This window comes from Bubalus bubalis, chromosome 23, assembly GCF_019923935.1.
Source record: "Bubalus bubalis isolate 160015118507 breed Murrah chromosome 23, NDDB_SH_1, whole genome shotgun sequence".
NCBI classification, from domain to species: Eukaryota; Metazoa; Chordata; class Mammalia; order Artiodactyla; family Bovidae; genus Bubalus; species Bubalus bubalis.
In genome coordinates, this window is record NC_059179.1 from 18,075,651 (window position 1) to 18,089,877 (window position 14,227).

Here is a 14,227-nt window from a genome sequence, read left to right on the forward strand (position 1 = left end):
TTTAATATATTTTAAAAATTTACAACATTTCAAACTCTGTGATAACATGTAAGATATAAAATAGGATTTTAATATTTATAGCATGTAAGTTATCAATATTAATATAAATGCTTTTGTGAGGTTCTAAAAATAGTACAGTTACCAAAAAAAAAAAGTTAGAGACCGTCTTCACCACTGCACTCAACGATCACCTTAGAGCACCCTGTTTCCTGTGCGTCATCATCCTTCCTCTGCAAAATACTCACCGGTTTCCCTCATTTCTAATAAACAGTGTTCTCTTTTGTCTTACTTTAAGTTGACCTTTCACTTCATTGGTTGACAAAATCAAGAAAAAATTTTCTTTACCTCACTTTCCAGGACTGAGTAGGGACTGACTGCAAATAGTAAAAGGCAGCTGTTATACTTAAAGTACCTCCTAGTCTAGAGGTACCCTGGAGAGACAGTAGACCTCATATTACAATGCTTATCAGTCAGTCAGTCAGTTCAGTTGTGTCCGACTCTGCGACCCCATGGACTGCACGCCAGGCCTCCCTGTCCATCACCAATATACTCTCAGTTTAAAAGTAAGATTCGAGCAACTCACCATTGTTCCAAAAGGAATGGCTCTTGAAGCATGGTAATAAATGGCTATGAAATTGATGAAGAAGGCAGTGCCACACACCATAGCGGGGATAAGGAATGCACCAATGAACATCTGCTTTATCCATCTCCTTCCTGAAAGAAAAGGGAAACTGTAACAATCAGAGAAGCTAGGTAGACAGACATACGTCAGTGTTTGAAAGGTGGCTATTTCTCTTATTAAGTTCCAACTCTTTTCTAGCACTCTCTTTTCCTACACTTTCAATGTAGGACATGGACATGATCAGATCTCCTCAAGACACTGTCAATCAGAAAAGAACTCTTAGGTTACTCTCGGTAAGATCTGATACTCCTAGGCTTAAGTCTGAACTCTGCCAACTTTCAAGAACAAGTGTAGTGAAGTTAAGTTTGGTTGGGTGTTCTTCACTTGCAATCAGACTAAAAGCGCGTTTATGTTCAATTTCCTGTTTTGAGTAACCTGTTCCTGCTGTGGAGACTATTCTAGAGACCATAAACTGTACAGCTCTTAGCCTAACTAGTTTTCAGATCAAATTCAATGCAGGCATTACCTCAGGCATCCTTACTTCCTCAGGATGGTAGACCTGCGTGCTAAGACTCATTTCCCATATCCAGAGGGAGAACAGAGAAACTGAACAGCTAACTAAACAGTCAGGAATCTGCAATGATACTCCTTCAGGCAATCCAAAGAATGATCTGTTTACAGTACAGAGCACATTAAGTCTGACAGGACCAATTTTTTTTAAAGCCATGGTAAATCAGGATATCCTGGGGGAATTTTGAATGATCCTATGCTCTGAGCTCCTCTAGCCTATATGTCTAGCCTACTAAAAGAAGGGCAGGACCCTCTAATGCTGACACTGCTTAGGAAGGGCTGGGAAAATCACATTAGGAAGTCTCTATCCTGAGGAATATAATTTTAACATCTTTCAACAAACTTTCATTCATAAACTGAAATATGCAAATCTACTACTTATATCACTTTTCTGACCCCAACCAATTATAGGAAAAACAAAGGAACTTAAAGACCTTAAATGCCATCACAGAAAGAAACACCACAAGGCAGAAACCTCACATCATACATGAACACCCATCATTTTCAGGTCACAACAGTAAAGAAGCAAGGGGGTATTTCCGATGAAGCTCCCTTAGCAAAAGATTGTGACAGAAAATCTTTCTACAGGATCCTTTGATAAGTATTTAAGGGTCAACAGAAATAAATAGCTTTCCTTCCTATTATCCTTCCACTGCCCAGACATATATCCATAAACCATGAAACATGCCTTTATGGTCAGCTGTAAAGCTATAGAGTCTATGAGGAAGCCTCCCATGGAGCACTGTTAAGGAACTAGACACCTCAAAGCAAAATAACTTAAATACACTCTCTCCTACAGCTTCCTTAGGCCTAACTTCACAGTGGACAATGGAGATAATCTACTAATTATTCATAATTTTAGGAAATAAAATGTAAGGATTCCATAAAAAGTAGATGAGAACATGTAACAGGTTTGGTGGAGATTATGTGAAACTGGATAACAAATGACTTTATAACAGCTATACTGCCCATTTTAAACTCCATATACCTCACAGTGAAATATTAGCATCTGTAATTAAAAACACAAACAGTAACTCAGAAATTACCTCCTTGTCTAGCATACAGACTTCCTCCAAAATAACCATTCACTGGAGATGTAGCAGCATAGACAAATATGGCTGTACTGAGCATTGACCCCCTCCTAAAAAGGCAAAACAACATATATGATAAACTAAAACCAATGATTTAAAGAAAATATCATACAGTCTATCACATTAGGATCAGTTTAATACCAAAGACAAATTTAGCAGTAACAGAAAAAATGTATTCCTGGACTTCAGCGGACCTCAAAAGGTTGCCCAATGAATGAATTTCTAGCTAAAATTGCATGTAAATGGTAACAGACTGATCCTACTTTTTTTAAATTTGAAGTTAAATTTCATAATATTCCTAACAAACATTTCACATTTCTTTGGCAAACATACTAGAAGCTGGCACTAAAACTGTTTCACAACCTTGTGAACCAATCGCATCACATGGCAAAGAATATTCATCTGTTAAGAAAATTAATTAGAATATTTCTCTTTATAGTTTAACTGCTTAAGAGTCTTGCCTGCTGACAGAAATAAAATGGAAGTACTGTAACCTATATTACTACTATTACTTTAAATGGTATAGTACTGAGACTTCTGTTTAGTTTCCCTTATACTGTTAAAATTGTTTTTAAAAATCCATAGGTCTACAAATCAACATTAACTCAGATCAATAATTTCTAACCTCTTCTTCCAGTAATGCTATCTAGGCAATACAGATCAACTCTCCTATTGAACAAAACTGGACAAAAATATGTTAAATGCCTAATTGCAAAGAGAAATATTAAAATGATAAAATGACAGCATCATCTGCCATAATATAGACATGTACTTAACTAAAAATAAAGACCATTTCTGAAACTCACCACAACTAGGAAGGTAAAAATCTGTAGACAGAACATATAGCCTTGTTAATTTGAGTTAAAGAATAATCTTTTAAACACAACTTACAAGAATATCACACTAATGTGTGCTCTGGAAGGATATACAACTTTCAAAAATTAACCATCTTCTGGATAATAATTATTACATTCCATTGTCCGTCTATGTAGACTTACAAAGGCATCACACGGTCTTGAAACATGTACCACTTTTCTGCTCAAACACTTAAGCTCAATTTCTTAATGTGTATGTTAAAACACTATATAATATTCAATTACATAAATATACAGCTAAAGAGAAACGTGGCAGCAATATGTTTGTTTCCCATGTTTAAAAGATTGTGAGTCCCTCAAAGTTAATCAGTTTGAAAAGCCAAATTTGTTTTTTCAAGAATATAATTAAACACTGCAAGTACTTTTTTTTCCAGGCTATCATTAAAAAATCGATCATTTTGCTTATTACCGGGTGTGTGGATACTGACACAGACACTGACAGAGTTCAGGCTGCTGTCATGTGACTAAGAGTCCAAAATGCCTAGAGTTAAATTTGCAGTCCCCAGAGAGATTTCCACTAAGTGGAAGTGTGAGAATAAGTTACAGTTTTAAAAATCAGATATACCCTTGCATCTCTTTTTCATAAACATCTTATGGGCATTTTCCACCCAAAATAGACCACTTTCATCTACAATGAAGAAATCTACTGAAGTAGAGAACCATCCTTGCTCATCTCTCTAAGACTGGGGGTGGGGAGAGAGAGGGTGATATCTAAGTAGCTACTTTACCTACACTTGCCATCCCACCACTGCAGAGCATTTTACCAGACTTACTCATACCTTCTTAAACACCATGCTTTCTCCAGGGTTAATATCACACTAATTGGCACATCCACATTGATGCTGATATTCTATCTAAGTATTTTCTTCTTCCCTGATTGCCATGATCATCATTGAACAAAGTAATTTTCTCAGGTTATACATTTATCTGCTTTTTAGCCTCTAGAATCCTTGAGATATCTACTGCTGGAGTGAGTCTTACGAATTTTACATGCAAGTTTTTTCATTTTCTCATCACTATGCATTTTTATTATCTCTATCTTCATATCTAGAGCACTGAAAGTTAAGAGACAAGTTCTGGAGTCAGAGTGAAAGTGGTGAGTGTCAGTTGCTCAGTCGTGTCTGACTATTAGTAACCCCATGGACTGTAGTCCGCCAGGCTCCTCTGTCCATAGGATTTTCCAGACAGGAATACTGGAGTGGGTTGCCATTTCCTTCTTCAGGGGATCTTCCTGACCAAGGGATTGAACCCCGGTCTCCCACATTGCAGGCACACTTTTTACCATCTAAGCTATCAGGGAAGAGTGTCAAGGTTCAGATCTCATCTTACTAACACACCTTACTAACAGCTGTGTTATCTTACTCAAATTACTCAACCTCCCTGAGCTTCACCTTTCTCATCTGTGGGCTGAAGATAATAGTCCCTTCACAGGGCTGATGTGAGGATTAAATGAGCTAATGAGCATAAAGCTACTAACATGGAACCTCAGTAAGGTTAGTCACTTTGATCTCATAATAATATTCATAGGTGTAGTACTTATCATGTAAGTCATTAAGTATGTTCACTTCAAATGGTAGAAAAACCACTGATAACAATGACAGGCTTAAATAACAAAATGCATGCTGCTGCTGCTAAGTCACTTCAGTCGTGTCCGACTCTGTGCAACCCCATAGACGGCAGCCCACCAGGTCCCCCCGTCCCTGGGATTCTCCAGGCAAGAACACTGGAGTGGGTTGCCATTTTCTTCTCCAATGCACGAAAGTGAAAAGTGACAGTGAAGTCGCTCAGTCGTGTCCGACTCTTAGCAACCTCATGGACTGCACCCTACTAGCCTGCTAATAAGCATCTATTAGGTGCGGTTTCTTATTTCTAAAAGCTGAAGGTCTATAAGCAGAACAGCTTCAGCATTAAAAAATGAACTGCCAACACTGAAACATTAACATCTGAGAAAGAACAAAGCAAAAATTTGGATTCTAGGAGAGGCTGCATATGTGTGTGCTAAGTCGCTTCAGTCATGTCTGACTCTGTGCAACCCTATGGACTGCAGCCTGCGGGCTCCTCTGTCCATGGGATTCTCTAGGCAAGAGTACTGGAGTGGGTTGTCACTTCCTCCTCCAGGAGATCTTCCCAACCCAGGGATCAAACCTGTGTCTCATGTCTACCTACACTGGCAGGCAGGTTCTTTACCACTAGCACCATCTGGGAAACCCCTAGCAGAGGTTCAGTTCAGTTCAGTTCAGTCGCTCAGTCATGTCCGACTCTTTGTGACCCCATGAATTGCAGCACGCCAGGCCTCCCTGTCTATCACCAACTCCCGGAGTTCACCCAGACTCACGTCCATCGAGTCAGTGATGCCATCCAACCATCTCATCCTATGTCGTCCTCTTCTCCTCCCATCCCCAATCCCTCCCAGCATCAGAGTCTTTTCCAATGAGTCAACTCTTCGCATGAGGTGGCCAAAGTACTGGACTTTCAGCTTCAGCATCATTCCTTCCAAAGAAATCCCAGGGCTGATCTCCTTCAGAATGGACTGGTTGGATCTCCTTGCAGTCCAGGGGACTCTCAAGAGTCTTCTCCAACACCACAGTTCAAAAGCATCAATTCTTCGGCACTCAGCCTTCTTCACAGTCCAACTTTCACATCCATACATGCCCACTCCTAAATTCTAACACTGTGACTATATAGTCAGCGTCAATTCCATAGTGATGAATTTAATCCAGTATTTAATGTGAAGGATGATGTAGTCTCATGTAGGAAGGGGCTTCACAGGTGGCACTAGTGATAAAGAATCTGCCTACCAGTGCAGCTTTTCTTGAATTTGAGATTTAATTTACTTGAAATATATTATATCCTAAAATTAGAACTACCTACAAAACACTGAAGTTTAGGTTTTGGCCATTTTAAGGTTTATGTGGTAACTAAAGTACAAAGGTTATATTAAAGAAATATAACAAACTACAGAGAAATACCTTTGTCAATTAATACATCATTCATTTCAGTTCAATAAGTACTGACTGAGAAACTTGAATACGCGAAGTTCTTCAGGTACTCAGGGAATGTAAAGATAAGACCCAGTCTCTACTCTCAAAGAACTTACTGTCCAGTGCAAGAAACAATAATTTATAGTTAAACATTTAATATGTAACGAAAGAGGTGTGCTTTCAGCGACAATTTGTCACTTGTCCACCAAATGCCAGGCATTTATAAGCAAGCACCATCAGGAACTGAAATAGGGCTATGAAATGTAACAGGAGACAAGCGTCGTTCTGACTGAGGACTTCACAGGGCGGCATCTACACCCCAGGCTCAGAGTGTTTTTGCTTTGCTGAGGTCATGGCTCTCTGAGCACAAGGTTAGAGGACTACTCAATAAAGACTTAAGATCTCCATGAATGTACTACTTTTTCTTAGGATCCAAAGGCCTCACATTAAAGATTTCTTGCAACTGGTTTTGCCTTCAAAGAAACAGTGTACCAGAAACCATGTAAAGACAGAATAAAGGAAAAACCATGCAATTATTTTTCTAACCTCGTGTGCCTTTTCCACCACTCTTTTTAGTGTTATTTATAATGCTTTCTTCTATTCTGTAGAGCTTCATGTTTTGGAGGCAAATATGAAGTACTAACTCCGTAAATGGGTAATCCTTGTGTGCTTCTTAGGAAGACCTAATTGGACCTTCAGCTTTCATAAAAGTGTCTACTCACTTTGTCAAAGAACTCTTGATTTGTAATTCTTCTCATACCTCTAATGAAAACCAATCTTTATAACCAAACAAAGTGTTCAGTAAGGTTAGTAATTTTAGAAGATAACAGGAAAGTATACTTATTACAGCTGCAGAATACTGTTCATTATTTGTTTACAATAATGGCACTTATGCTTTTTAAATTCTAAGATAATTAGAATCAGCAGATATTTAATATGATTGACTTAAAGGTTCAATTATTAAAACTATTCAAGAACAATGAAAAATTAATAAAGTTATAAACATATGAACTTACTCTGTATACAAATCTTCTATCATTGCAACAATAATAACAATGAGAGATACAGCAAATATCTGACATCCAGAACCAATGAGAGAGGAAAATATCAGTGGGTGACTTGATGGTCTAAATACATCTCCGTGCACCTGCTTCCATCCATACTCATCTCCAAGGTCTCTATCCTATATATATATAAGTGTTGAGAGAAAAGAACATAACCCAGAATGAAATTAGAATACATAAAATAGCTTAAAAAATTACAACTACAGTTGTAGGTTCCCTCCCTACAAACTTAGAGCTATTAAAAGTTTCAAAATATCAAGAAAAGACGTTTCAAATTTAAAATAATTTCTGCCTTTATAACTCATTATGTTATAAAGTGTGATATTACTGAAACTCAGAAAGGTGGCTCCTGGTTGTACTCAGAAAATCTCAAAGAATGGAAAAAGAAAAGGTCTAGGAGCAAAAAGAAATGGTACCACAGGGAGAAAAGCCCAGCAGCTCTCTGAACATTAGCCACAGATGCTGTTCTTGACATTACATCATGACTATGGCTCACGTATGACCAGGGCCCAGGTGGAGAGCAAAAGAGAAGATTAAAACCAGTACTAGATGCCCTAGCAATGCAGAAATGCCCCTTATAGCCTGGAGCCTAAGAAAATACACGGGGAATATATCGAACAGTTAAATGTTATTTAACTGTCTATCAGTCAGTTCAGTCGCTCAGTCGTGTCTGACTCTTTGCAACCCCATGAACCGCAGCACGCCAGGCCTCCCTGTCCATCACCAACTCCCACAGTTTGCTCAAACTCATCTCCATTGAGTCAGTGATGCCATTCAACCATCTCATCCTGTCATCCCCTTCTCCTTCTGCCTTCAATCTTTCCCAGCATCAGGGTCTTTTCCAATGAGTCAGTTTTTCACATCAGGTGGCCAAATTACTGAAGTTTCAGCTTCAGCATCAGTCCTTCCAGTGAATATTCAGGACTCATTTCCTTTAGGATGGACTGGTTGGATCTCCTTGCAGTCCAAGGGACTCTCAAGAGTCTTCTCCAACACCACAGTTAAAAGCATCAATTCTTTGGCACTCAGCTTTCTTTATTGTTCAACTCACATATCCATACATGACTACTGGAAAAACCATAGCTTTGACTAGACGGACCTTTGTTGGCAGAGTAATGTCTCTGCTTTTTAATATGCTGTCTATAGTGCTTTTTTAAACAAAACATTCAATTATGCCTTTTCAACCTGAGTAAGCGAGTATCTAAAACAGAGTTTCTTAAGAAATATCAATCAGTCCCTCAAGATAATCTCTGGGTTTCTTTTGGTGGTGGTAGGGGAGGGGGAGTGGTCTGGGTCAGCTATATTTGAGAGGCAGCAAATATTTCATGTTTTCATACTGTTCATGGGGTTCTGAAGGCAAGAATACTACAGTGGTTTGCCATCCCCTTCTTCAGTGGACCATGTTTTGTCAGCAATTGAACTGAACTGAAACAGTTCATCTATCCTCTGATATTTCACAAGACACATATGCATAGTGAAGTTTAATTTAACTGTTTTCCAAGCTCATTTAATGATGGAGCATATCTACCCAGAATATTCATTAACAACTGAATCACTTTGCTGTACATTTGATACTAATACAACATTGTAAACTGCACTTCATTTTTAAAAAAGGGAAAAAAAAAAGATTAGCCATTAACATTCCCTGATGGTCAGGACTCTGTGCTTTCACTGTCAAGGGCATGGTTTCAAACCCTTGTCAAGGAACCAAGATCCCACAAGTTGTGCAGTGTGGGCAAAAAAATTAACAAACAAACAAACAAACAAACAAACAAAACACACTTCTGCTTATTTATAACACTGTTCTATAATTTTGTAAAAATAATTTCAAAAGCAAACCTCTGAACCATGTGAACTACATGTAAATTAATCCTTCCACCCACTCTTAATTTTATGCAATATTTAGCAGCATTAGAAAGATACCAATACAAGTCGACACCCTCCTAGCTGCAGTTCTGAAATCAAAAGCTCTGAAAAGTGAGTCTGTTTCACAAGCTTGACATATCTGGTGGCAAATCTCAAGACTGAACTAACAAGAGATTACTTACACTGTTTATTTTATTCGTCCCACTTAGGATGAACATTCATATGTTTTGCTAAAAACACATTAATGTATTTGATTATAGGACATTTAATCAGGGCACTTAAAAACATTAAAATATTTGATTGGAGTTTATATCTTTATAAAGCCGGAAAACTCTGAATTCTTAAGATCAGCTGATAGCAGGATTATAAACCTACTTCCAACATTCAAAAACACTTGAGTTAAATTGTTTTGTAAATACAATGTATTAATAAAATGTTTGCTTACCATGTCATCCATTTCTTCTTCTTTACTATACCGGGCATAATCTTTTCTTAAAGTTCTCATTAAAATCATGGAAACTAAGCCTACCAAGAAGATAACCATCATGAAGGAGTTGAAAATTGAAAACCAGTGAATCTAGAAAAACAGAAAATAAAGTATTACTTACATGAAATACCAGTTACAAAATTCATAGGTTTCATGATGACAATAGAATGTTTATGCAAAAGAAAAAAAAAAACCAAACACAAAAATCTTCTAAAACTTTTACATGAAAATCCATAATTAAAATACACTAGAGAAGAGTAATCAAAGGGATTGGCTTTCTTTCCAGTAAGCTTCAGATGCATTAAAAGTATGATACTATATATATAGATTATCACAATCAAATTGTACAAATAAAGTATAATTTGGCCACACGGAGTATACTATTCAGTATTACAGAAAAAGAACATGGATTTTGGAATTAAAACACAGTTCAAACACAGGCCCTGACCCCAGTTTTCCTTCATCAAAAATGAAGGAAATGATACTATATCATAAGTCATTTGTACATTTTAATATATATGTAAGCCACATGTCACCATTGTCTGGCACAGGTCAGTGAATACTCAATAAATATTAGTTCCCTTCCCTCTAACTGAGCAACAACCTGAAAACCTCATCAAAATGACAAGACTAAACCATCATAGTTGGGTGCCATGGACTTAAGCTACCTTCCTAACCACAGTACAGAGAACTCTGAGGTACTCCATAGTTCTCAACATCCCCAAGGCTCTTGACTTTGATTTCACCCATACATTTGTCAAAAAATTACGTTCAGATGCAGCACATCTGACTTCAACTATGTCTGTGGCACTGTCTAGCAATTTCTTTGTATTTTAATTCCCCAAAATTCTTCCTTATGGATAGTTTCAAAATTTCTCTTCTCTCTCATTTCATTTTTTCCCCCTTCCTCTCCATTCCCAAGCCATCACCTCTCATCTGATAGCTCTAATGGCCTCCTAGGTGATGACCTTTATGTTTGGTCTTTCCCCTTCCTCTCAGTCTATCCTGTAACAGCTAATCCAGTACATGTTTCTGAAACATCATGTTCATATATCACTTCTCTATTCTAAAACTTACAGTGACATTCCCTATTTTTTAACATATCAAAGAGAAAGTGTTAGTCGCTCAGTTGTATCCAACTCTCTGCGACCCCATGGATGGTAGCCCACTAGGCTCCTCCGTCCATGGGATTTTCCAGGCAAGAATACTGGAGTGGGTTGCCATTTCCTTCTCCAAGGGATCTTCCTGACTTCAGGGATCAAACTCAGGTCTCCTGCACTGCAGGCAGACTCTTTACCTTCTGAGCCACCAAGGAAGCTTGCATATCAAACCTAAACTATTCACATATAAAGTTTATCACAAAAGTATCTCTTAAGATTTATAAATGCACTATATAATAATAGGTTTTTACAAAGATTTGCTTTTGTTGCTACTCTGGAAATTAATGACCCAGAAAAGGACAAGAGAGAAAAAATCATATATACATATATATGTGTGTGTATATATACATATATATACACACACACACACACAACTCATAACTTTTCAGTCAATTTATCAAATTTTTGAAAAGAAGTTTTATATAGTTACTGTTTGGTAGTAAGAAAGATATGCCCCCAAAATGTTAAAATTTCTAGCAAAGCTCTCTATTTTCTAATCAAAGATGCAAACTTTAATACCTATTATAATGTACTACTAATAACCTGACAGTTTATAATATTTCTTTATCCCCAAAATTATAAAATGTTGTATGATTCTGAAGTTATTAACCAAGGGAAATATTTCCTTAAAACAATAAAGCAATGAGATGTCACACAGCAGTGACTAACCCTATGAACTGCTGCCTCCAGCGCCCTCTGGTGTTGCTGATCCTAAAAGCAGCACTCCAGGTTTACCACAAACATTGAACGGTGGAGATTAATATACCACCCGTGCTGCTTCTTCCTGAGCACCTGCTATGGAAGGTTTTATACCAGAGGTTTTATAAACACGGTCAAATGGAGTTTCACAACAACTCTGAAAGGTAGTATAACCCTCGCTTCACTGTTGAAACAAAGCTAAAGAACTGAGTCCTCTCACCAAGGTTACAGTAAATGACAGAGACTGTTTACATGCATTTGGAGCTCCTAAGTCTGTGCTTGTAAGTGACTGTATAACAAACAATCCCAATGCTTCACAGGAGACCCCATCCACTCCTGCCTACTCAAGGAAAAAGGTTCATTAATTCTCCCCCATCTTCTGCATCGTCAGTTTTGTATTCTTTACGGAACCCCATCAACATACAAACGTGTTTTCCTTACATTTCAAAAAAACAAAACAAAACAAAAAACACCCCAACTCCCTCCTGATCCCATCTTTCCTGCTGACTACTGTACCATTTCCTCACTCCCATTAATAGCCAGGCTTGTTGCCTCCAATTACCCTCCCCTCATCCTCTTACAGCGGCTCTGCTGAGATTGCGCCCCACTACTATGCCAGACTTGTTCTCTGTCAAGTTCACTGATGACTCCAGATGAGTCCACAGTTACTGTCAGTACTCCTCTTACTGACCCATCAGCAGCAATTCAGAACTAATCTTTCTATCCTCCATGACAGACTTTCTTCTCTTGGCTTTCAGGATACCATACAACTCTTTTTTCACACTATACAAGAATCTCTTCAGAGCTCTGAGCTGGTTTCTGCTTTTCTCTCTGCACTCACACTACTGCTCCCGGTGCTCCATCCTTAGTGCTCTTCTATTCCCATACACTCTTTCTTGGTAACTGCGTTCAGTCTCACAGCTTTAAATACTACTTACATGCCAGCAACCACAAAACTTCTATCTCTAGCCCAGGCCTCTCTTCTGAACTCCATTTGACAGATCCAACTAGCTGGTCATTATCTCCATCTGGATGTCTTGAAGACACTTCAAAACTACCATGTCCCAAACTGTACTCTGATCTTCCCCTCCAACTCTTCAAACACAGTTTTTTGCCCCGAAGACAGCAACTCCACTTTAACAGGTGCTCAGGGCCCTCTGAGCTCACATCTGAAATCAGCATTATAGTTAAACCTTTGAGATTCACACCCCTCACACTGTGCCCTATAGATGGCAACTGCTTACTGTGTGACTGACTGAAGCACATACTGAATGTCTTAAAGTACACAATTTACCTACCCTGTGTTGAAAAAAGGATGGATCAAGATATTTGTCAAATCGATCTTCAAATTTTACATCTGATTTTTTCCATTTCACCTGAAAAAAAAAAAAATTTTGAATATCAAGGACATTTGCTCAGAGTAAACAATACTCGGAGCAAAATTAGAAGATTTACACTCTAAGAATAAGAAATTTGAGAAATGGTAGAAAGTTACTACCAATCTGAAAAGTTGAAATATATGATTAAAAAAACTACCTAACTTCCCTTTCTGTGTATTAACAAAACTTATAACTTTACTTAGAGTGATTATTTCAGTTTTCAAGGATTATTAACTGTTAAATTCTCTGACCTCATAAATGTGGTAATAATTAAACAGACAAAATAAATTAAGAATCTGAACATCTTTGTCTTTAGATTGCATTAGTTTTATTACAAAGATTGTGTTTCTTTATAAATACAGCTATGCAAATATTATTTGTACTAGGTACATATGCACAAAGCTTGAAAAACTCTCAAAACTATCTAATAGCAATGGACTCATTCTAGTTACCAGGAAAGGAAACTCGCAAAGAGAGAGGCTACCTACATCAGATTTCTCTTCTTTCCATTACTTTTAATCCTAATAGAACAGAATTAACTTGACAGCTACAAAGGGCTCTTACTCTGCAAGAGCATCTTATTCCATCTGATAAAGCAAAATATGGTAAACTACTCATCCAGAAATTTTCAACATAGCGTCATCTCTTAATCTGCAACAGTAAAAGGAAAGACAAGGAGTATGCTAAAAAGTAACCATGAGAATACATGGCTGGGTTAGCTAACTGCTCAGTTATAACGGTAAACTTCGCTGAAGCAACTGGTAGGTCCTGCCATTGCATAACAGGTATCTATTACTACAGACCTAAAGTAAATCTCCTTGTTTTCAGGAGGCTTACTTACAGACACTGGGGAAATACAATCTAATAAGATTTTTACTATATAAATTAAATACTGAGCAGTATTTCTGTTGCACCCCATTTCAAGCTACATTTTCATTTACTGAAGTTGTAAAACTTAATTTTTGATGTTAAGTCATGAACACTTCTTCCTGTATACAATTATTTTCATACTTACTGAATATGACATCTGGATTTTAGTATTGGGAACCAGTTTCACCTTTCCTTCACTAGTAAGATTAACATCAACAATTCGATTTCCATTAAAACCTATTTCAAGTTTTTTATAGGTCCAAAGATAATAATCTTCTCCATTTTCATCTGCTTCACCAACTATACCTACAAAAGAAATAACACTTCATACAAGGTATGTAACATCACTTAATATTTGAAACACAATAGAAACTAAAGCTCAGTAAAAAGCATTTTTATAAAAAAACAGCAACATTACCATTATTCCTTACAGTTAGAACAAGGAAGAGCTGCAGGCTGGACTTCTCTTTGTTAAGTACTTTGCAAACCCAAACCGTTTTCACTTCATGGTAAAAAAGCTCAGCATAGTCTATCATTAATTTGATCTTCAAAGTTCATACTTT

At 37.4% G+C, this 14,227-nt stretch overlaps 1 protein-coding gene across 1 annotated transcript in view; it reads right to left on the reverse strand.

Moving 5' to 3' along the window:
- TM9SF3 (transmembrane 9 superfamily member 3) overlaps positions 1 to 14,227 on the reverse strand; it is a 58,846-nt gene that overhangs the window by 19,918 nt on the left and 24,701 nt on the right. The window contains exons 4-9 of the mRNA XM_025274151.3: positions 13,810 to 13,970; positions 12,714 to 12,791; positions 9,515 to 9,646; positions 7,156 to 7,322; positions 2,239 to 2,333; positions 584 to 714 (exon numbers count right to left, since the gene is read on the reverse strand). Of these exons, the coding sequence (XP_025129936.1) occupies positions 584 to 714; positions 2,239 to 2,333; positions 7,156 to 7,322; positions 9,515 to 9,646; positions 12,714 to 12,791; positions 13,810 to 13,970 (764 nt within the window). The remainder of the gene's footprint in view (positions 1 to 583; positions 715 to 2,238; positions 2,334 to 7,155; positions 7,323 to 9,514; positions 9,647 to 12,713; positions 12,792 to 13,809; positions 13,971 to 14,227) is intronic.